At 38.9% G+C, this 23,822-nt stretch overlaps 2 protein-coding genes across 2 annotated transcripts in view; both read left to right on the top strand.

The window, feature by feature from the left end:
- The first annotated feature begins 2,302 nt into the window (after nt 1-2,302).
- LOC100254817 (serrate RNA effector molecule) overlaps nt 2,303-23,822 on the top strand; it is a 38,842-nt gene continuing 17,322 nt past the window's right edge. The window contains exons 1-3 of the mRNA XM_010653306.3: nt 2,303-2,984; nt 15,256-15,371; nt 19,390-19,444. Of these exons, the coding sequence (XP_010651608.1) occupies nt 2,581-2,984; nt 15,256-15,371; nt 19,390-19,444 (575 nt within the window). The 5' untranslated portion in view covers nt 2,303-2,580. The remainder of the gene's footprint in view (nt 2,985-15,255; nt 15,372-19,389; nt 19,445-23,822) is intronic.
- Nucleotides 2,992-15,247, top strand: LOC132253949 (uncharacterized). Its single transcript, XM_059737570.1, has 2 exons — nt 2,992-14,805; nt 14,978-15,247. The coding sequence occupies exon 1, from the start codon at nt 9,178-9,180 to the stop codon at nt 10,183-10,185; it is 1,008 nt and encodes a 335-aa protein (XP_059593553.1). The 5' UTR covers nt 2,992-9,177; the 3' UTR covers nt 10,186-14,805; nt 14,978-15,247.

Here is a 23,822-nt window from a genome sequence, read left to right as displayed (position 1 = left end):
TATATCTCAATGTTCGACTTAGAATTGTTTAAATTTAGGGAACATTGTAAAATTTGTTAGTTGTATGACTAGTTTCAATTATTATGATAATATGGTTGGTTTTAGTTGTGATAACATGAATTGGATTTAACATTTAATTGAAGTTGGATAATGGGGTAGAAAAAATTAGGTATACACATCCATCGGTTTCAGGAACACACAATTGATATAAGAATATGATATTAGAACATTAAATCAAGGGCAAACCAAAAATCTAACTCCTATTGGGTAGACCTATTTGTGCAAACCACTCAACCACACTTCTAAGATGTTGATCAAAATATGATGTCATGTCTCTCTTCATGAAAGCATCAAAGAAAGTACACCATTATGATTGAATTCATTGTTCATGGTTTATTTACTTATGATTAATTTTGGGATGAGATGTTTTTAAAAATTTAGATCAACATTTCTTTGTAAAAGAGCAAATATTTTGTAAGCAAGGATAGTTTTGGTAGTTTTAAAACTTATCAATTTTATGGTTTATGCTATTTGTTTCTCTTAATTATGTTTTACACCAATTTCTATAGTCAACTAAGCGACATCTATGGTTAATGCTATTTGTTGCTCTTAATTCTATTTTAAACCAATTTTTGTAATCAACTAAGTAACATTTATCTAAGAGGCTTGGAAAACTTGGATTGTAACTCCTAATACACCAAAATCATGTATAATGCAAGTAATATGAATCAAATACTCAAATTAATATCAATACATTAAAAGGATAGTCCGGGGATAATGAAGTATAGTTTTGTTACATCATGTTGTACTTTTAAGGACTTAATCCCAACAACTTAGTCTTGAGCTAATTTCACATAATTTCCCCTTTAGTTAGGCATTTTCACGAGCAAGTTCTAATTTACACTTGTTTAACTCTTCGAGCTAGTGCATTATTTCTTCACTTTCCCTTTCCTCTACTTGTTCTTGGATCCATGATAGTAAAGGATTGTCACGAGGACACCTGCTATTATAATTAAATCAATCAAATGATAGTGATAACTTTTATGTTTGTTTCCTACAAAAGATATCAATTTGTTGCAGGCCCTTTCATTTGGGATGAGTTGGGCATGTTCTTCATCCTATAGATGAACACAAATAGGAATGAGTTGATCAGGCTAACCCCTCTCTAATGGTCAAGTTAACCATGGGTGAAATGATATGACAACAAATAAAGGTTGAACCATTTCTCTTCCCCAATTCTAGTACTTGGACTCCTTTTTATGGTTTCCTTTTGGTGGATTATTTCAAGGAAGGTAATAGATATAAACATCGATTATAGGTTGCTTTGAATGATTTTGGTTACAATTATTTTGATGACTTTGGTCATTACACAATTAATATGGGATGACCTTTAAGGTTTTGGTTGTTATGTGGTTAATACGAGAGTTGTCTTTTATGAGAGATCAAACTCTATAGGTAGTGGTAACTACTAGGGTCATTTTTTAGGATGTGATTGTGCTGTGTTTACGGTTTAATCACATTTATTTATTTTGCTATAGTGGAATTGGTCCCATAATAAAATCTTAGGAGACAATATATGGAGGTAAGACACCCTCTTTAGACCTTGCTAGGCAAGGAATTTTTATGTCCCCGCATATTTTATATAGAAATTATTATTAGTTCCTATTTTTAAAAACAAAAGTAGGAATCAAACGAGTATTAGTTAGTTATTTATTTTTTAAAGTATACAATGTTTATAATTAAAAAATGTATTTTTATTTTATTTTTTGAAATTTTAAATATATAAAACTAACTAATCTTAAACAAATTAGGTCATATATGGTATCAAGTTGACACAAATTATGAGTAAAAAAGTAAAACAAATTGAGTATTCTAATATAAATACAAATACTTAGGGTCTGTTTGGTAACTGTTTTCGAAAATAATTTTGAAAAATAGTTTTTGAGAACAACTTTTGAAAACTGTTTTCAAAATTTTATGAAATCAAAGTCTGATTGGAAACTTAAAATATTTTTAATTTATTTTTAATATGTTTTAAAAATAATTTTTATATATAGTGTTTTATTTTTAATTATTTTACATGTTTGTATAATTATTTCATAGAAAAGTCATAACAAAACAAATGAAAACAATTAAAAGACGTTATTTGAAAACAATCTATTTTATATTTCTAAGAATAAAAAACAGAAAACAATTTTTGGTTGTTAAATACATTTTCTATATTTTTTTTTGAAAAAAATGAAAAAATTATTTTAAAAAACAGTTTTCAAACATAAGTTATTCATAATCGCCATAATCACCAGGCAGAAAGGATAATGTTTAATAAAAAATCGACTAAGTTTTCCGACCGGAGTTAGAGTCGTGTAGCGTATGACAATGCCACACATTGAATTAAAATGAAAAAACAAACAAAATCGGTAATCGGACTAAAAGCATAAACAAAACACTTAATAAGCCGTAGGTTATAACCCAAACAGGAAGGCGGGCGGAGGGCGAAGGCATTAAAATCACTCACTCCATCTCTTCACGCTCTTTCCAATTTCCCCTTTCTGGGCTCTCAATTCTCATTTCTCACCTCCAATGGCCGAAGTCATCAACATGCCCCTCGACTCCCTCGACCGCCGCGACGGCAACGATAAATCAGCCGAAGAGCAGTCCCAGTCTCAGTCACCGTCACCGCCACCGCCACCTCCACCTCCGTCGTCGAGGAGACGCGACAGAAGAGACGACAGAGAACTCGATCGCCCTCCCAACCGACGCGCTGACTATTACGATCGGAACCGAAGCTCGCCGCCGAGGGAGAGGGATAGGGACTACAAGCGCCGGAGTAGCCCTAGCCCTCCTCCGCCATACCGCGACCGTCGCCACTCCCCTCCGCGGAGGTCGCCGCCGCTTCAGCCCTATAAGAGGTCCCGGAGAGATGATGCAGGCTATGATGGGAGGCGCGGGAGTCCCAGGGGAGGGTTTGGACCTGGAGATAGAAGGTATGAGTGTTGCGATTTGTTGTTTTGTTTGTATTTCGTTATTTTAGGGCATGTTTGGTGTGGTTGCAAAGAACGATTAGGTAAAGAGGGGAATAAGTGAAACTCTTTTGAGGCTTAATCTTTTGCTCTAACCAAAAACACCCAATCATTATTTACTATACATGACATTTTGGTGAAACTGAAAGAGCGGGAATCATTAGACTCACTTCAAATCCTGTTTCTTTTCCTCAGTTTTCTCGGGAACCAAACTAGTTGCAAAATTACTGAGGAAATGATTCAAATGGAAAGGAAATGAATATACAAAATCTTCAGTTGTCTTTTTTTGGTTCTTAAGAACATGTAGAGTCAGCTTATCTAAGTTATAGGAAATTGAGATTCTGAGCTGATTTTTTTTTATCTTTTTTATTGTTTAGGAATTAGGGTCCAAACATAGAGATATATGACTTTGAGCTTCCTTTCAGTGTTTCTTACTCACTCCTAATGCATTTGTTTCTGCAAATGGGGAAATGACCATTGTTTAGTCAATGTGGAAGGTGACGAATTTAGGACAGTTGAAAGACCTGTTTTTGGGAATAATTTGTTTTTAAAGAGTGCAAGAATGCCGTTGTGAGATAAGCTTTGGAGATGTTTTTTCATCTTTTGTTTGTTTGTTTTTTTTGTTGGGTTTGTGGATACACTGAAAGATTAACTGATGAAGTTGTGGAACCATTACTTGATTGACAGCCAGAAAAATTTGTTAAAAGTGGACACTCTCCATGGGCAGCTCAATTAGCAGGTACTCCCACTCAGGAATGGGAGGTCCAAGGTTCAAATCCTGGGCTTACTCGATACACGGTTCTTGGGGAGATGGGTAGTGAATTCTTGGTTTTCCTGAGTCATGTGGAGCAGGGCTATTGCGTTCTATTTTATAGCAAAATTTCTTAGAAGGAAAATATTGATAAGGAGAAGAGGATTGATAATATTTAGAAAGCAAGCATGTGCACTGACACAAGGCATTCCAATGAACCATAGAATAAACCAATTTAAATATAAATAAGCTCTGAATGCAAATGCAACAGTTGTTGATGAAAGGGTCCTCCCCTGGCTGCTATATCCTAATTGATCATGTTTAAAATTTCTTAATCATCTCTTTACCCTTTAGTGAAGAACACTTATGCATGTCTTAGCTATTCAAGCATATATATTTTTTTTTTGATAAGTAAAGGATATGCATTAAAAAGGCAAAACGCCACAAAGTATACAGGGAGTATACAAGGCAGCTAAGGCCTCAAAAAACAAAGACAAAAAGAATCACTTCCCTTTAAGTGGATGCTATCTACTCTAGGAAGCCTATAAGGGAGAACGCCTCCTCACCTACATACAATTTGGCCCAACTCCACAAATTACAGACAAAAAAATTCTTTAACTTATGAACGTTCAACACCCTCCCCCTAAAAGCTAATCTATTCTTCTCCTTCCACACCGTCCAAAAAATACACAACGGAATGGCGTCCCAGATCTTTTTCTTTTTCTTTCCCACAAACGAGCCCCTCCAACTAGCTGAAACCTCCTTTACAGTTTTTGGAAAAACCCATTTCATATCAACTAAACCAAAAACAATATCCCATAAAGTTCTAACCATTGTACAATGAATAAGGATATGATTTACACTTTCTTCCTCGCATCCACACAAAAAGCAACGATTTGGAAGTTGTAGTCCTCTTCTTTGAAGTCTATCCAAAGTAAGCACCTTCCCCCACGTCGCCTCCCACGCGAAAAAAGAAACTTTAGTTGGCACCCTTGCCACCTAAATGCTTCTTGAGGGAAAGCCTGTGTCATCAGACTTCGCCAACAAACTATAAGCTTCCTTAACCCTGAACTGACCACTTCTTCCTTGCCTCCACAGGACTGAGTCTTCCTCCAATGAGGGTTTATGACCCCTCAGTATATGGAGAAAATCCCCAACCAAATCCAACTCCCAATCATTGAAGTCCCTCAAAAAATTTAGATTCCAATTTCCTTGACCCGAATTTTGATCCCACATTTTCTCAACCGTTGAGTTCCTTTGAACAGCCATACCAAAGAGGTGAGTAAAACAGTGGGACAGTGCTGACTCTGAACACCACACATTTGTCCAAAATCTGATCGTGTTGCCCTTCCCTACTCGGAATATCATGTTATCCCAACACCACTCTGATTCTTTCCAAATCTCCTTCCAAACCCCTACTCCAACCGCCCCATTAGCCTTCTTTGGCCTCCAACCAAGACCCTCCTGCCCATACTTCACCTTGATCACTTGTTTCCAAAGATTATCTTTGTCACATGCATACCTCCATATCCACTTGCCAAGTAAAGCTTTGTTCAACATAGCTAGCTTCCTAAGGCCTAGCCCACCTTTATCCTTGTCTGTACATACCACCTCCCATTTAACCAGATGAATTTTCCCCTCCATATTTCCCCCTCCCCACAAAAAGTCCCTTTGCACTTTCTCAAGCCTTCTAACAACGACCTTGGGCATTCTGAAAATAGACATTTGGTAGATTGGCATGCTAGCCAAAGTATTTTTTATTAAAGTGACTCTTCCCCCTTTAGAAATATATTGCTGTTTCCAAAGAGCTAGTCTCCTCCTGACTCTCTCTTCCACCCCATCCCATATATATGGCGCTCTATTGGGGGCCCCTAAAGGAAGACCCAAGTACTGAGAAGGTAAAGACCCCACCCTGCAGCCTAGCTCAACAGCCAACTCCTTCATCTCCACCACCTCTCCAATTGGAATGATTTCACTCTTGGCTAAATTAATCCTTAGGCCTGAAGCCACTTCAAACCAGAATAAAATCCAACTTAAATGAGTTAGATGATCCTTTCCGGCCTCACAGAATATAATTGTGTCGTCAGCAAAAAACAAATGAGAGATGTTCAAAGGGGGTCCACTACCACCCCTTATGTTACACCCTGATAAAAAACCCCCCTCCACAGCTCTCCTAATAAGAACATCTAGCACTTCCATTCCCATAACAAAGAGATAAGGAGACAGGGGATCTCCTTGTCTAAGGCCTTTAGTGCTAGGGAAGAAGCCTACAGGCACTCCATTAACCAACACTGAAAATTTAGCTGAGGATAGGCAGCTCCACATCCACCCCACCCACTTAGACCCAAAACCCATCTTTTGCAACACCTTCAGCAAGAACTTCCAATTGATACTGTCATAAGCTTTTTCTATATCCAATTTGCATATAAGGCCCTTTTCTTTTCGTTTCTGCCACGAGTCTATCACTTCATTTGCAATTAAGGAAGCGTCAAAAATTTGTCTTCCCCTCACAAAGGCATTCTGAGAAGTAGAGACCACCTTTCCAACTACTTTCTTCAGTCTGTTAGCTAGCACTTTAGCCAATAACTTGTAAAGCCCCCCCAGGAGACTAATAGGTCTAAAGTCTCCAAGGTCCTCAGCCCCACTTTTCTTGGGGATCAAAACCAAGAAAGTATTGTTGAGGCTCTTGAGGAAAGAGCTATGTTCGTAGAAGTCCTTGAACATTTCTAGAATCTCCTCTTTAATAAACTCCTAACAACTTTGCCAAAATGCCATAGTAAAGCCATCTGGACCAGGGGCTTTATCCCCATTCATCTCCATCAAAGCCACATGGATTTCATCCTTTGTAAAGGGCCTCTCCAGGTTCTCAGCCTCTTGTTGGCTGATCTGATCAAACTAAAGTCTCCCAATGTCCGCCTTCCACCCCATATCTTCTGAGAGCAAATTTTGAAACGCATTAGCAATTCCTTCCCTAATTTCCTGCTCCTCTAGCAGCCATTCCCCATTGATCTTAATTCTCTCCAAAGAGTTATTTCTACGGTGATCGCTTGCCATGCGATGAAAGAAACCCGTGTTTCTATCCCCCTCCTTCAGCCATATTTCCCTTGAGAGCTGTCTCCAATGAGTTTCCTCCATAATCACCCATTTTCTGTAATTTTCTTTTGCCTCTTTCTTAAGCTCTGTTTCCTCCACAGTCAGAATCCTCTCACTTTCCTTCCTATCCCAGAATTCCACCTGCTGTAAGGCTAAGGATTTGTTGCACTCCAGCTTTCCAAAAACTTCTCTATTCCAAACTTTCAACTTCTGTTTGATTTCCTTCATCTTAGTAGCCAATTTGTAACTAGCACTGCCCCTAACCTCAATTCCTTGCCACCAGCTGTGCACAAGATCTTTGAATCCCTCAACCTTAAGCCACATATTTTCAAATCTGAATGGAGTCGGGCCTCGTCTTATCCCACCCCCACTAACGTGATTGAGAAATGATCGGATACCGGACGGGGCAGCCTACACTGATTAATCCCACTGAATTGGTCTATCCAGCTAGGGGACATAAGGAACCTGTCCAATCTTGCCCAAGCCTGATTATTTTGACCCCCATTCCAAGTAAATTCTCCCCCATGAAGGGGAAGATCCACCAGCCCAAGATCATCCACAATCTCAGCAAATTTCCTCATTGCTGAGCTAATTCTCCTCTGGCTACTCCTTTCCCTCGGAAACAAAGTGATATTAAAATCCCCCCCTAAACACCAAGGGTCTTCCCACAGCCCTCTAATCGCCCCAAACTCTTCCCATAATGCATCCCTTTCCACTTTGGAGAAAGGGCCATACACTCCCGTGAAAACCCAGATAGCCCCATTTTCTACGTTCCGGAATCTGCAAGATAACGTAAACTGACCCTCTTCCCAATCTGGAATGTCCAAAGACCTTCTATCCCAGCATATAAGAATTCCTCCCGAAGCCCCCTCCGCATTGACAGCTTTCCAATCTAGGAATCTCCCGGAGCCTAAACTTCTCGCAATGCTATCTGACATAGATTGAATTTTTGTCTCCTGAATACAGATTAAGTCCACCCTCACGTTCCAGCTCAGAATTTTCACCTTCATGGGACAATCACAATTTGGCACCCTTTGCCCTGTGCCGAGCCTTTTTGTTTAATCCTCCCTTCATAATTTATGGAATATTCCAGTCTTTTTAACTCCCTTTCAAACTTAGACTTTTCCAGTAGCTCTTTGCTATGAATTTTCTCTCGTCTTTTTTTGATTTTGGTCAAAAAATTCAATATTTCCTTCTCCAGCCCCTCCGTGGGAAAGCCCAGGAATTGGCTGAATTTCGCCAAGCCACTCTCTTCCCATTTGCCCTCCGGCTCACTTCTCTCAATTTGGCCATCATATGTGTCTCCGACCCCATCCATCCCCCTGCCTTTGTCACTACTACTTTTGATTACTCCCAATTCCTTACAGCCATTGATCCTTTCATTACAAGCCTCATACACTGTTAACCACATTGTGTTATCAGCCCGTACTTCCTCATCCAAGTCCCCAGAATGATCGTAAAACTCCCCCCCCCCCCCCGGAGTCCGATAAAAAAGAATAGGATTGAGATGAGAAGCCCCCAAAGCCCTTTTCCCCTAAGAACAAGACCCCGTGCCATACCTCATTGATTCCTCTTCAAGCGCCTTATCCGTCTCTGACAGCCTAGCCACACCTTGTAGCTTTCTCATATCCTCAGACTCCCGCGCAACAAAAGGCTCTGGCTCAGGAGGATTACTTGAGGCGAGACACTTCAATAGGAAGCCCGTCTCCTGAAGGTTATTTTGGTCTTGGGCTGCTGAGGAGGTTGGGCCCTCCCTTAGCTTTCCATTTGGATCAGGCTGTTGGGGGCAACCCTTTGAATAATTTGGGCCTTTGTTTGACGATCGGGCTTTTGGCGAAGCTGGGCCTTTAGCAAAGCAGCCCACATCTTCAATCCTATGCGACGGGCCTGCTTCTGGGCCAATCTCACTTGCAGCCATACCTTTCATCTTAGAGCCCATGGCTCCGCTCGTCAGGCCAGGCCCACCAACCCTCCTTGTCTCCTTTGGGCCCGCGATTGGACTTAAGAAATGCAGTTTACCAATTGAGGCCCAAGTCCGGATTGTCGGGCTTAGATCTGCACTGGCCTCAACCCGACCCGACCCGACCCGACCCGACCCCATGCTCACCCGTCTCTTCATCTGACGGGTTCAGAGTCTCGAGCCTCACGCTCACCCACTCCTTCGTCACTCGCTGCTCCGCGCGTGAGGCCTCCTCACCCCTAACCTCACTGCTATGATGACCGACTTCTTGTCTGTGATTCCTCCTCAACACCGGACGACATTCCCACCATAAGGACACAGCGTAAACCTCCTCCTCCACTTCGAATTCCAGGATGCTCGGTCTAAATTCTCCTCTCGATCTCACCAAGATTCTGGCCCACTGGAGCTCACCCATCGTTTTCGTCTGTTCATCGGCTGTAATAAAACCGCCACATTCGTCCCCCACTCTCTTCAATATCTCTGGACTCCATAACGAGATTGGGAGCCCAACTATTCTCACCCAAACTTCTTTTCTCTCTTCCTCCTCTGCCCAACATCCACTCCTAGGACTCCAGTGCTCCAACCCTACCTGGATTCCTTCCATCGCGCGATTCCCAGAGGAGACAACACGTCTAGCCTCTTCCAAATCTTCAAATTCCAGTAGAGCTCTTTCCTGTTCCAACTTAGCCAACCCTAAACTACCTTTAAGATCCCAAGACTTTGCCCAAAGTTGCCCCAACTTCTCAAGTTCATCTTCTCCCCCTGAACTATCTTTCCAACTCGCCACAACACAATGTTCCAATTTCTTTAATAATCCTATTGATTCCTCCCTTTTCGCCTCCACTACGATTACATTTGGGTTGCTCGACAGTGATTGTTTCGCTATTGTTGCATACGATCTTCCCACAACAGCCTTCTCCACAACCTTTCCTTCCTGGTTTTCTGATTTTCTGCCAAGAAAACCTACCATCTGGTTAAGCTTCTCCGCCATGGTCATCCACCCCCTTTTATCCCTTCTGCCTCTCGGGATGAAGATGCAGAACCTCTTCCTCTCTAGATCGGAGACCCCTAGCCGTATAAACCCCCCCGCTCTGTTTATCCCTCGTGTCATAGAGTACATTCTCCCCTGCTCCTTCCATTCCCTTCCCCATCTTGCTTCTTTCTCATCCTTGATACAGAGATTCAGCCCTTCTAAGAAAAACCCTAGGCTGTCCGATCCCAATTGGACCCATGACGAAACCCCTCCCTTCTTCTCCACAATGAGGACTTGGATTTTTCTTTTTCTATCATCCACAACAATCTCGAACGCCTTGGATTCCACTGCGAAACTGCACTCATTCCTTCTGCTTCGTGAATTGTGAATCTAACCAACATCTGACGTTTGCTACAGAGTGATAGGCACCAAATCACATTCCATTCTTCCCAAATTAAGAAATAAGGCTTATTGTTGGCAGAAATTGCCATATACTGAAGTCAAGTCTTATCTGATGCATGCTTAAGGTTATAATCTTATTTGTTTTTGCTTGTACCAATCAAAACTTGATTCTCCTCAGGCTAGGTTTTCTTTGTGGGTTTTCTCTTTGTATGAACATATGCATGCTCACCTCCTCATGTAGTGCTAAAGGTGGCCAAAAGTCACATCTTTAACATGATCTAACCTTAGTTTGGAAATAGAATTGTTGTCCAAAGCTTAGTGAAGCATGGATCATTGGTGCGCAAGACTTTACTGGCCAATCCTTTTCATCTTTGTTAAGAACATTTTAAGAGAAGAACTCAATCTGAATGTCAAGACGACCTCTTCACTCCGATTTACGTAATTTTCGCCATGTTGGAGTTATTCCGATCTGTCAGTATGGTTGAGTAACCTCACTGGTCAGTGCTAAGTATTTACCCCCTCATGTAGCTTTTAAAAGTAGCTGAAAGTCACATCTTGAACATGATCCCACCTTAGTTTGGCAAGAGAGTTATCATCCAAGAGTGTGAATCATTGACATGCAAGACCTCAATGACAATTCCCATCATCTTTATTGTGACCATTTTAAGAGAAGAGCAAGAGATTTTTTTTTTCCTTTTTTTTTTTTTTTGGGTGCTAATCAAAGGTAGAACAAGGTTTTTCTTTTGGAAAAAACAATTGTGTTGATCTGAGATGATAAAGATATTTGATGGAGAAGGGGTCCCATCAAAATGTTTCAAAAAAATTATTTTCTACTTTATCTTTTGACCCCAGGCTTTTAGATCGTACTATTGAGCTATGCTAAGACTTTAAATAATGTGCATCGTATGATTTTGGAGAGGAGATGTGATTCCAAGTTTATTAGATAATTGATATTGTTGCATATAATCAAGGGAAGCTTTATACCCACAATTTCCATTTTCCTTTTAATATCAATTCCTAGTGGTTTGTTTACTGCAGCATTTAGTATATGCATGTTTTCTTTTATTAGAAACAAAAAAAATTCATTGGCAAGGATTTAAAAGTATATGTAAAGGATGAGGAATCCTTCCCAAATATACAAACTCTAATAAACAAATAGATGAATAAGTTTTTTCTTATATACTAACAAGATATATATCTCATACTAGACTTGGAAAAACTACTCGAACGAGCACAGATCTATGAGGATTGATTTCTTGGAATTATATTCTTACCTATTTCCTTTTTATTTTTTATTTTTTTATTTTTTTATTTTTTAAATAGATAAAAGAAAATCTATTAACAAGCACAAAAAGAGGGGGCACACCCTTTGTACACAAGTAGTATACATTGAGCCCCATGAAAAAGTACACAACCAATACACTAAGAGACATAAGAAGCCAACCTAACCATAGACTAGGGAATCTAAGAACTCTTACCATAGAGAAGCTCTCCATTCTCAATGAAGTGTGGGACCACTCCACAAGGGATTTAATGAAGACCTCCTTCAACCTTTGCTTTGAGAGCTCTTCTTTATTGAAAATCCTTTTGTTATGCTTTTACCATGTATGCAAAAACAAACACAGAGGGGCCAATGCCAAATGGTTCTTCTTTTCTTATCAAGTCCTTTAAGTTTCCATGCAAAGAGGAGATTTCTCACTTAAGCTAAAAACACCCAATTCAAGCCAAAGGCTGCTAAGAGAAACACCCAAAGCACTCTTGTCTTTTCATAGTAAATCAAGATATGATCAGTTGATTCTTCATTGTCTTTGTAAAGATTGCATTTATTGATCATTGCCTAATCCAGTTTCATTAAAACATCTATAGTTAAGATCTTTCTCCAAACAACTTCCATGCAGAAAAAACACTGTCTCAGAGGAGCTTGAGACCCCAAATCTATTTGGTTGGGAATACTAGATTAGTCTCATCGTATAAGGATGTATAGAATGGTTTACACTAAAACTTCCCCTCCTAGCTTCACTCTATATTAAAGTGCCTTCTCCTTCTTGCACTCTCATAGGATAAATGAGAGCCAAAAATTGGGTCACCCCCTCTAACTCCCAATCTTGGAGGGGTCTTCTAAAATGAACCCTGCCTCCACTCCCTTCTTCCTCCCATGCATCTACAACTATGACATTCTTAGAAGAAGATATTATGAAAAAGGATAGGGAAAAAGATGATGGGAATTGTCAATGAGTTCTTGCATATTATCCAAGAGAGTTATCTTCACAAGCTTTCCTGCTCAATACTAAACCTCCATGACCATTGTCCTGGTAAGGCTTTATTACTAACTCCCAGTCCTTTGAAATTCTCATCCTTGCATACTTTTGATCAACTCACAAAATACACCTTTTTTCTTTCCTCAAGGTTTTCCCATAAAAGTCTCTTTGATTTTTCTTTAATCTAATCCCCACTCTAGTTAGAGCAAAGAAAGAAATAAAATAGATTGGGACATTCGAGAGAGTACTCTTTAAAAGGACTAATGTTCTTCCTTTGAACAAATATTGCTTTTTTTTCCCAAGAAACCAATCTCCTTTTGTATCTCTCCTTTACTGCATCCCACACAACACAAAACTTATGAGACGCCCCAAGAGGTAAACCAAGTTAAGAAGTAGGAAGTCTCCCACCTTGCATCTAAATAAAGAAGCTACTCTCTTCACTTCCTCCACCTCTCCTATTGAGATAGTTTCACTTTTTTACATGTTAATTTTCAGCCTTGACACAAGCTTAAAATAGGTACAATCCGCTTCCACAATCTTAATTGATTTGTATTAGCCTCATAGAAAAGAAGGGTATTGTATGCATACAAAAGGCGAGAAGCATGCATGCCTTCTCCCCCTTTACCCTTAAACTTGAAACCATTAATGAAACCTCACTGCTTAACCTTGAAAATTAGACAACTAAGGTCTTCCATGACTAAGACAACCAAGATAAGTTGAAAGAAGGCCCCCTTGCCTTAGGCCTATGGTGGTCAGGAACAAGGACTGGTATTCTCACAGGACTGATATGCAGAAGTGTATCCACTTCCTCCATTTAATACCAAAACCTATCTTTTCTAACACCATAAGGAGAAGCTTCCTAGTTTCATGGTTACTTACCTATCAAAAGAAAAAAAAAAAACTTCCAGTCTACATGGTCATATGCTTTTTCTATATCCATTTTTCAAACTAAGCCCACATTTGAGCTTCTCTTGCTTGAATCAACGACCTCATTTGTAATGAGAGCAACATCAAGAATCTGTTTGCCCCTCACAAATGCATTTAGGTTTTTTGACACCACCTTTCCCATCACACTTTTTAGCCTATTAGCCAAAACCTTTGGTAGAAGTTTGTATCGGCTACCTACGAGATTGATTAGCTTAAATCCTTAGTCTGCTGCCATACCCCCTCCCCCAATTTTATTTTATTTTATTTTATTTATTTATTTATTTTATTTTATATATTTTTTTGCATGTTAGGACAAAATATGTAGTAGTAAGATTATAAGCAATGGAGTCCTTGGGATAAAATTCCTCAAATAGTTGCATTACCTCCCTTCCAACTATCTACCAACAAAACTTCCTAAATGCCATTGAGAAACAGTCCAGTCCTGGCACTTTATCACTGCTTAACTTTGAAAGAGCTAAATGCACCTCCTCCTTCGTGAAGGGGCTCTTTAACCATTCTCCATCCGACCCTTCTATGCGTTTAAAGAGCTCCATTGCCATGTCAAGTCTCCTTGCTTGAGACTTCAAGTAAGAAAAAATGGCCTCCTTGAGCTCCTCTCCTTCCAAACAATCTCCATTGATTTTTTAGACTATTGATGAAATTGCTCACCCACCTTGCATTAGCCATGTGATGAAAGAATTTTGTGTTGTCACCTTCCTTTAACCATGGAGCCGTTGATTGTTGCCCCTAAGAGGCTTCTTCTAAAATAGCTGGGTGGCTGAAATCATCTTTGGCAAGCTGTTAAGTCCTCTCCTCAAAGAGAGGTGTTTCCCTTTCTATACTATCCCAATAGCTTATCATTTCCAAGGCAACTTTCTTCTTCATAGAAACATTACCAAACTCCTCTTTATTCCATTTCTTCAGGTCTTCTTTCAATGCTTGCAATTTCTTGGTGACCACAAAACTTGGGGAGCCCCTGGCTATATTTCTGCCACCACTCTTTGATCAAATCCCCAAAGCCTTCCACTTTGCATGTTGGCATATTTTAAGAATGCCTTCTCTCCCCTGTTTCTCTTTACTCTTTTTTAAATTTTAATACATCTTCTACTTTCTTATTGTCTAAATTTTTTTATTTTTATTTTTTTTTATATACAAAATGAATAACAATGTTCTATGCATGTTTTAATTCTTTGAAGCTTGCTAATTCTACATGGTTTAACTGTTAAGCTAGTGTGGTAAATTTTTGTTTTGATAAGATTAAGCCAGTATGGTAAATGCACTCTGCATGGTGATTTTACATTTATGTTCCATATGTGTTAATCATAGTTTTCCTTTAAAAGGTGTGCCTTTGACAATTTGGATGGGAAGGAATCATAAAATTCTCAGCAGCAATTTTCCTCTGTAGACATGGTTGCAAAAAGGTCTTTCCTTCCGTTGTTTGTGGGTCATCTGTGGTTAAGTATTTTGCCTATCAAAAAAAGAGGGAAAAAAGATTTTGCTAAATTTCACATCGTTGGTTTAGTTCATGACTGGAATCAAAGTCTCTACATATTTGATACACTTCTAAATTTTCCCTTGTATATATGCATACAGATGTACATCCTTTTTTAATGCATTGATGCTTGGCTCAAGGAGTCTGCCTTCTCAGTTGCCTCCAACTATTCTACTGCCTTTTCACTTTGTTGGTGATTGATTTATTTTTTTCATTTTCATTTCATAAAAATATTCACCTTAAAATTTCTCCTATTCTTATCCTCCCTATTATTTTATGATTTCCTTTTTGTTTATATTTATTAATTTTGGTTTCAGTGGGTTCATTTTGTGCAAATGTTTGTTGATTATCATAGTATTGTGATATTTTAATGGTATAGGTTTGGGTATGATTATGCTAGTGGATATGAGCGTGAGATGGGGCCCAGACCTGGATATGCTGATGAAAGGCCTCATGGTCGTTATGTTGGTCGCCCATATCAAGTTGGCCCATTTGGTAATGTCTCAACTTATATCAAACTATGCTTTTAACTTGCTTTTCTTTGGTGATTATGATTAGATTTGTGTTTCATGGAAGACTTAGGGTAAAAATGTATTTGTACTTTTGTATTTGGTACTTTGTAACTAGTGGAGCTCTTGGGTAGCATTAATCAAGTAAATTGCCAAATAATTTGCCTAATTGTTGAAGGGTAGAACTTAGTTTGGAGCCTTGGATGTCGAGCATGTAGTCTCAAGCTCTCAAAGAAAACATCAACATATGGGAGGACTGGTACTTATCAAATAAAAAAAAAATCAACATATGGGAAGAGTAGGGTACAATTTAATTATGACATGTTGAAATTCCAGATAATAGGTTGCTGAAATTTTGGAGACAAATTAATTTTGGTGTTTGAGGTGTTTTGGTTAGAGGCTTAATGGTTGAAGAAGGTTTTTTTTTTTTTGATAGGAAACCACGCAAGAATATATTGATAGAAAAAGAAGTACAAAAGGAGGATGAGGAATCCTCCCTCCAAAAGAAAAACTAAACAACATGAAAAAATAACAATACACTAGGCCATCCCATTGAAACTATTGGAACTACACACTGATAGCCAATCAAGTTGTAATACGTTAAGGGGGGTGCCCTTAAAACCCGCTGAACAAAACGCCCAAAAGGACGCAAGGAAATGAATGGAATCCCAAAGATTCCCTGAATTCCTAGCCTTGTCCTCAAATATCTTAGCATTTCTTTCCCGCCACACAACCCAGATTAGCGCTATACTCGTGTTTTGCCATAGAATTACCCCTCTCTTGGACTTGCCAAATCCTTTGTAATTGATGAACATCATGTCTGAAATGCTTTTCGGAGGAACCCAATCCATCTTGGCTAGCTGAAAAAGTCTGTGCCACAACCCCAACGTCACTGAACAATGGAGGAAGAGATGATCTGCTGATTCTCCTTGTTCCATACACAACTTACATATGTCAGGGCTAATAGCTTTGTGGGGTCTCCTCAATTGTAGCAAGTCATTGGTATTCACCTTCTTATGTGCCACAAGCCAGACAAAGGCCTTAACTTTGAAAGGGACTTGAGATTTCCAAACAAACTTAGTGGGGAAAAATGGAGATGAATCAGGCATTTGGGATAGGGCTGTAAAGAAAGATTTGACTGTGAACAAACTTGAAGAACATAAGGACCATGATCTCGCGTTTGAAGCGGAAGTGGATAAGTTCATACAATCTAGAGAGTGCATGAGGCATTTTAGATCTTCTATCTCAGAATCGGTTAGATTACGACGGAAATTAAAGTTCCATGAGGAAGGGCGAGACGAACCAAAGATTGAGGATATTGGAATATTTTTATCCATTACTACTCGAAATAGTCTTGGATATTGGTCTTTTAAAATTTGGTCCCCCCACCACAAATCTTCCCAAAAGCGAATTCTTTCCCCATCTCCTACGATAAACCGAGTATACTTGGAAAAATCCTGAAAGCCTTGTGCTATGGCCTTCCAAGGACAGCGGTGTGACCATCTGACTATAGTATTGGCATCCCAACCATTTGAGTGTGTCCCGTATATGCTAAGAATGACCTGATGCCAAAGAGATGTACTCTCCCTAGGGAACCTCCACAACCATTTCCCTAGAAGAGCACGATTCCTTAAAGGAATCTTCCCAATCCCCAAACCCCCTATAACCCTCGGCTTGCACACTGCTTCCCACCTAACAAGATGATCTCTTTTACCTTCCCCAACCCCTGACCATAGAAAGTCTCTTTGCATTCTCTCGATTTTTGCAGCCACTGAAGCTGGAATCTTAAACAAAGAAAGGAAGTAGCTAGGGATATGGGAAATGCAAGAGTGTAGGAGAGTTATCCTACCACCAAAAGATAAGTAAGCCTTTTGCCATCTGTCTAATCTCCTAGAGATTCTCTCAATCATTGGATCCCAGAATCCACAAGCAATTGGGTTCCCTCCCAAAGGAAGACCCAGATAAAGAATGGGCCAATCTGAAGCCTTGTAGTCAAGTAACAATGCTAACCTAGAAAGATGATTCTGATCAAGGTTGATGCCAAAAAGATTACTCTTGTCAAGATTGACCTTAAGCCCAGAGATTTGACCAAACACTAACAATAAACTCTTAAGAGTTTGCAATTCTTCCTCTCTAGGGTTAGCAAATAGGATAGTATCATCTGCGAATTGCAGATGGGTCACCCTACATCTATTTCTACCTACCCTGAAGCCCTCCAGCAAATTTCTTTCCTCAGCTTTCAACAACATTCTACTCAACACATCTGCAACAATAGTGAATAGGAAAGGGGATAAAGGGTCACCTTGTCTTAATGGTTGAAGAAGGTTTATGCTGTTGGAAGTGAGTTCTCAGATTAAAAAGATAAAACAAAAACAATGGCTGGTTGTGCATTGATTGGTAGTGCAGAGAGTTGGTCAATCACACCTTTAATACCTGACAATGATATGCAATCTCTCCAATTTCTACTAATCTGACTCTATTCTTTATTTTTTTTTGGGTACAGGGGATTTTATGTATACTCATGATAATTTTCTAAAATAAAGCCAACAATGTGGAAACCAATGAGGACTCAAGTTTATCTAAAATAGAATGTTTCTAAAAGTTTTTAATGGGCTAATTGGATAGCCAAGAAAATATTCTAACTTAGATATTAGATAGCCAAGAAAATATTCATAATTAACTTAGATTTGAACTTCTGTAAAAAATATAGTTCTTGAAAGCTAGAAAGTATGAAGTAGAAAATTCTTAAAAACAGAAAGCATAGATCTTTCAAATTTTAAGATAGGCAAAACTACGACTGATGAAAGAATATGATAACCAACATTTATCCTAGATACTAGGCTTCTCCCACACTCATGATAGTTCCAGAAAAATAGATATCCCCAATAGCCTATGCTACATGTTTTCGGGTGCAGTATGTGCTAAGTGTCTGATTCTTCAAATTCTTAAAATTGTAGGATGGGGGGAGTTGGCTAAAAGGAATCTTAATAGTGGGTACAACGGTACAGTTACTTGGACATGATTGAGAAATTTAATATTTGTATTAATAGGGATTAATGAAGCTTAGTTGGAGTGTTGCATCTCATAATAGGAAATTTATTAATGCAAGACATCATTCTAAGGCATGGAGGGATGTAATAAAAAAATATTCATATTATCCATCATTTCTCCCCCCCTTTTTTTGAAGTCTTACATTTTTATTAAAAATTATCAAATTTTAATGTTTTGTATGAATTAATTTCGAAGTTGAATTGGTTTTGTATGCTAATTATCTCATTAATTGATTTTACTTTGTTATTTATATCTTTTACCAAGATGGATTTAACTTATTTTTTTGCTTTATTTTATTATCCAAATTTACCTAACTTTTTTCACCCCACTTTCATAAAAGCTCATCTTATATTTTCTTTTATCCCTAGGTCCTGAAGAAAACCCACTTTACAACAAGGGTTGTATCAATAAATGAAATCAAAGAAATCAATTATCAGTTCTATCTGAAGTAAAACAGCAGTATTTGACAAAGATCCCCCCACACCCATGTGATGTTGTGATCATGTGGGTATCTTAGCTCAAATTGATCTATCACCACAAGAAGATACATTATAGCCCCATCCTTCTTAACATGTTCTGCAACAGCTTGCTAATATATTATTTTTTATTTGGTTTTTGTTACGTAATGCTTGCATGAGTGGTTTTTTTTGATAAATAAGCACGATAAATTAACAAAAGGCCACAAAGCATACAGGGAGTATACTAATGCTCGCATGAGTGTTATGATAGTGGAATATAGCTGTCAAAGTAATTCTTGAGACTTATGATCCATATCGCATCATGATCACATCAATGATATTGTTATTAATTTTTAAAAGAGAATATGGTAAGCCTATTGTAGCATAATGTTTGTCTGATAGTGCATCACTATTCCTTGTGTAGTATGATAATCACTGCATTTACTTTCTTCTTTTATTAGTTAATGTGGAAATGTTGGTTCATTCCTTTTGCAGATTGGGATTCAGTTCGCAGTTATGGTGATGTTTCCAACATGGGGAATACCCAAAGGTTAGTATTTTGCCATGCTACTTATGGACTCTAGTACTAGGGAAGTATGATGGATTCTTATTTTGGTGGGTCTTTCTGGTATTTTCTCTGATATTCTAATTTTCTGAAGTAACTCTAATTAATTGAAAGAAATATCTTGTAAATATGATTATCCATACTAAATGTTATTAAAGTACTGCTATCATTTTTTTCCTTTTATTTTTGTTTTTCCTGTGAGCTCTGCTAGCCAAGTGCTTTATACTAATAATAGGTGATGAATTGGATTTCACTTATCGTTAACCAGTCTGGAAGATATACATAAATGTGTAGGTCTCTTAAGAAATAGCCATTTCTCATTTTTACCAGACTCCATTTTTTCTTTACCTTAGTGCCATGTAGTTCTGAAAGCTATAATGGCTGAAATAAAATTACGATAGCAATACAAGAAGCCAGAATCGCCTTAGTGATAGTTTTGAAACCTTGTTATGGAATTTTGATATCTATATAGAGGTACATTTCCTGCATTTTTCATTATTTTCTCATTGTGAAACTATACAATAAAGCAACAACCTGCAACTCGCATCAAGAGGATGCAGACAACCATTGGCTACCTGCATGAGAGGAGTCATCCTCTCTGCCAGTGGACAAAAGTCCCTTGGAATATATCAAACATGGTGTTTAATCAAAGTTGAAAGGAAATTTATAGAAATAAGACCTGATGGCGAAAATTTGGGTGTTTAAGAAGCAACCAAAGTACATTCTCAATCCCTACCATTTCGGTTTATGGGGTTTGGTGATGAAATTTTTTTAGGACCCTTCTCCTTTTGCTAGGGTGATTCTCTTTGGTTTAAGGGGGCAAAAATACTAGAGGGTTTGAGTTCAGGTCTGGGGAACTGGGTTCACTACCAGTTGCATGTAGGAGGAGGTGGCCTCATGGGTATGTTCCTTAAGGATGGCCTTCCCATTGATATTCCAGAAACATCGTAGAACTTCTATTCAGATTCAAAGGCTGATATAGTGATAAAGGTTTTGCAAGGGAAGCTTGCCCTGATGATCTTTAGCTATAAGTTCTTTTTGATGGGGAGGTGGCTGCCAGGGGGATTTCGGAAGTGGCATAAGAAGTTAGGAGCTCTTTTGATAAGCCTTCCTTATGGCTTAATAAAAAATTCCTCTTATTTTGTAAGAATGTGGGGTTTCTTTGGAAGGGCATGAAAATTTGAGATTCTAAGAATCCTAATGGAGATTGAGAAAATAAGGGTCTTCAGTAGCTCAGTTTGATCAAGGAAGAGCAGGGCAAAAGTTGGTTCAAGGAAGAAAAAGGAACTGAAAAAATTGTTTAGTTTTGTCAATTATGAGAGCAATGCTGGGAAAGAAGCAAACCATGCAGTGGAAGGTTGGTTGGTGGTCGAGGTGTCTAAATGAAGCATCACATGTTTTCTTGGAATGTGAGAGGCTTACATGATTCAGATAAAAGGAGGGTGATCAAATCCTTTGTTAGGGGGAAGAAGTCATACATGTTTTCTATGCAGGAAACCAAGACTAGTGCTATGACTATTGGGATAATAAGAAGCTTTTGGGTAGGTAGGGGTTTAAATTGGATTTCTCAAGATGCTCGGGGGACAACAGGAGGGGTTATGATGATGTGGGATTTTGGAGTTCTGGAATGTTTGGGCCTTAGAGGTGGGAGTTTATTCTATTTCTTGTCTCTTTGTGAAGATGGTTTTGATTGGGTGTTCTCTGTTACTTATGGTCCATTGAGTGGAAAGGAGAGAAGGGAGATGTGGGAGGAGTTAATCTCTATCAGAGGGCTTTGGGAAGAGCCCTCATGCATATGCAAGAATTTTTTTTTTTTGATCAGAAACGATGAAGATTATATTAATATAAGAACAAATACAGGAGAGATAAAAGAAACAAGAGAAAGAGAAAAAAACCAAGGGAAGGATGAGAGGTCCTTCCTTCACAAATTGAACGAAGGAGAAAACTCCCAACAATAGAACTCTAAAAACAAAGAGAAACCCCATCAATCTTCAAACTTTTGAAACGCAAACCCCAATCCAATTGAGTTGTAGAACATTTAGAGGAACTCCTCTAAAAGCTTCAGTACAAGAAGCCCATAGAGAAGAATAAAACCGAATCAAATCCCATACCATCTCTTTCGTTTTCCCTTTATCCTCAAAGATCCTATTGTTTATCTCTTGCCACACCATCCAAATCAAAGTAAGGCAAGCAATTTGCCAAAGTGTCTTGCCTCTTAATGAGTTCCCCAAGCCTTTAAAAGTAATAACCAACATGTCCTCAAGGCTCCTTGGAGGGACCCAAACCAACCCTACTAGATTGAACAACCTGTGCCAAAGTCCAATGGTAACGGGACAATGAAGAAAAAGGTGGTCAATCGACTCTCCATTTCCTTTGCAAAGAATGCACCATTGAGGACAAAGGGCTTTGTAGGTTCTTTTCAATTGCAACTTGTCATTAGTGTTTACCTTCCCATGTGCTACTAATCAAGCGAGGGCCTTAACCTTTGAAGGGACTTTTGAGCTCCATAAGAACTTGGCTGGAAGGAACAATAAAGGATTTGAGACTTTTGACAAGGCCAAGAAAAAAAATTTCACTGAAAACAAACCTGACGAAGACAAAGACCACAATCTTGAATCTGATGAAGAAGGAGAGAAAAGCACAGAACTACGGGAGGACATTAATCTTTGAAGGAGATCAATTTCTGAATTCGTTAGATTGCGGCGAAAGTTAAAATTCCAAGACAGTGATAAGGAATTGCCAAGGACATTTGAGACAGTGAGGTTTTTCACAGAAATAACTCTGTAAAGATCAACAAATTGAGAGCACAAAGTTTGGTTACCCCACCAAAGATCTTCCCAAAACCGAATTCTCTCCCCATTGCCCACCACTAGGTGGACAAAAGGGGAAAACTCCTGGAAAACTTGAGCAATAGCCTTCCAAGGACATCCGTGTGACCATCTAACCACCATGTTGGCGTCCCATCCATTAGGATGTGTCCCATATATACTCGCAATAACCTTATGCCAAAGACCACTCCTTTCTCTAGGGAACCTCCAAAGCCATTTCCCTAAGAGAGCAATATTTCTCATAGAAGTCTTCCTAAAGCCCAAACCTTCCAACTTCTTTGGTCTACTAACAACCTCCCATCTGATAAGATGATCTTTCTTCCCTTCCCCCGCCCAAAACCAAAGAAAATCCCTTTGCATCTTCTCAGTCTTTGAAGCTATTGATACTAGGATTTTAAAGAGGGAGAGGAAGTAGCTAGGGATGTGAGACAGACAAGACTGAATTAAAGTAATCCTCCCTCCCAAAGACAAAAAGGCCTTTTTCCACCCATCCAGCCTCCTCGAAATTCTCTCAACCATCGGATCCCAAAAGCCTTTTGTCTTTGGGTTCCCTCCCAAAGGAAGACCTAAATAAGACAAAGGCCACTCTGACACTCTGCAATCCAAAACCGAAGCCAAACTAGACAACAACTCCTGCCTTGTGTTAATACCTGAAATGGTGTTTTTTTTTAGGTTGATTTTTAAACCAGATACTTGCCCAAAAACCAAAAGGATAATCTTGAGGTTTTGAAGATGTTCCATGGAGGCTTTAGAGAAAAAGATGGTGTCATCAACAAACTGTAACAAAGACACTCTAGTCCTATCCCTTCCCACAAAGAAACCCTCAGTTATTGTAGTTTCCTCTGCTCTGATCATCAACCTACTTAGAACATCTGCCATTAGAGTAAAAAGGAAAGGAGAAAGGGGGTCTCCTTGTCTCAAACCTCTAGAGGCCTTAACCCAACCCTTTGCATTCCCATTAACTAGGATTGCAAAACTTGATGAAGACAAACAACCCCTTATCCAAGATCTTCATTTCTGGTTGAACCCCTTCCTTTGTAGCACATGATCTAAAAAGCCCCAATCCACATGATCATAGGCCTTCTCAAAATCAATTTTGAAGACTACCCCTTCCTCCCCTGACCTTCTTTTCTCATCCACCACTTCATTGGCTATCAACACAGCATCCAAAATGTGTCTCCCTTCCACAAAGGCTCCTTGAGAGCCAAAGATTGTTTCATGAAGAACTTTGCGTAAACGCCCTGATAAGACCTTATCAATTATCTTATATAAACTTGTAACCAAGCTAATAGGTCTATAATCTGAGATTTTAAAAGTTTGGCTTTTCTTAGGCACCATAGTAATGAATGTCGCATTTGTACTTTGATTTATTACCCCCTTAGTGTAGAACTCAAGAAACACCCTCATAAGATCCTCTTTTATCACATCCCAACACTCTTGATAAACTGCTATAGTAAAGCCATCAGGGCCAGGGGCCTTTTCCTTATTCAATTGGAAAACTGCCATTCGAACCTTCTCTTCAGAAAACGGTCTAT

The sequence above is a fragment of the Vitis vinifera genome, chromosome 6, assembly GCF_030704535.1.
Source record: "Vitis vinifera cultivar Pinot Noir 40024 chromosome 6, ASM3070453v1".
NCBI classification, from domain to species: Eukaryota; Viridiplantae; Streptophyta; class Magnoliopsida; order Vitales; family Vitaceae; genus Vitis; species Vitis vinifera.
Note: the sequence above shows the minus strand (reverse complement) of the source record. Positions and strands in the feature narration are given on the sequence as shown.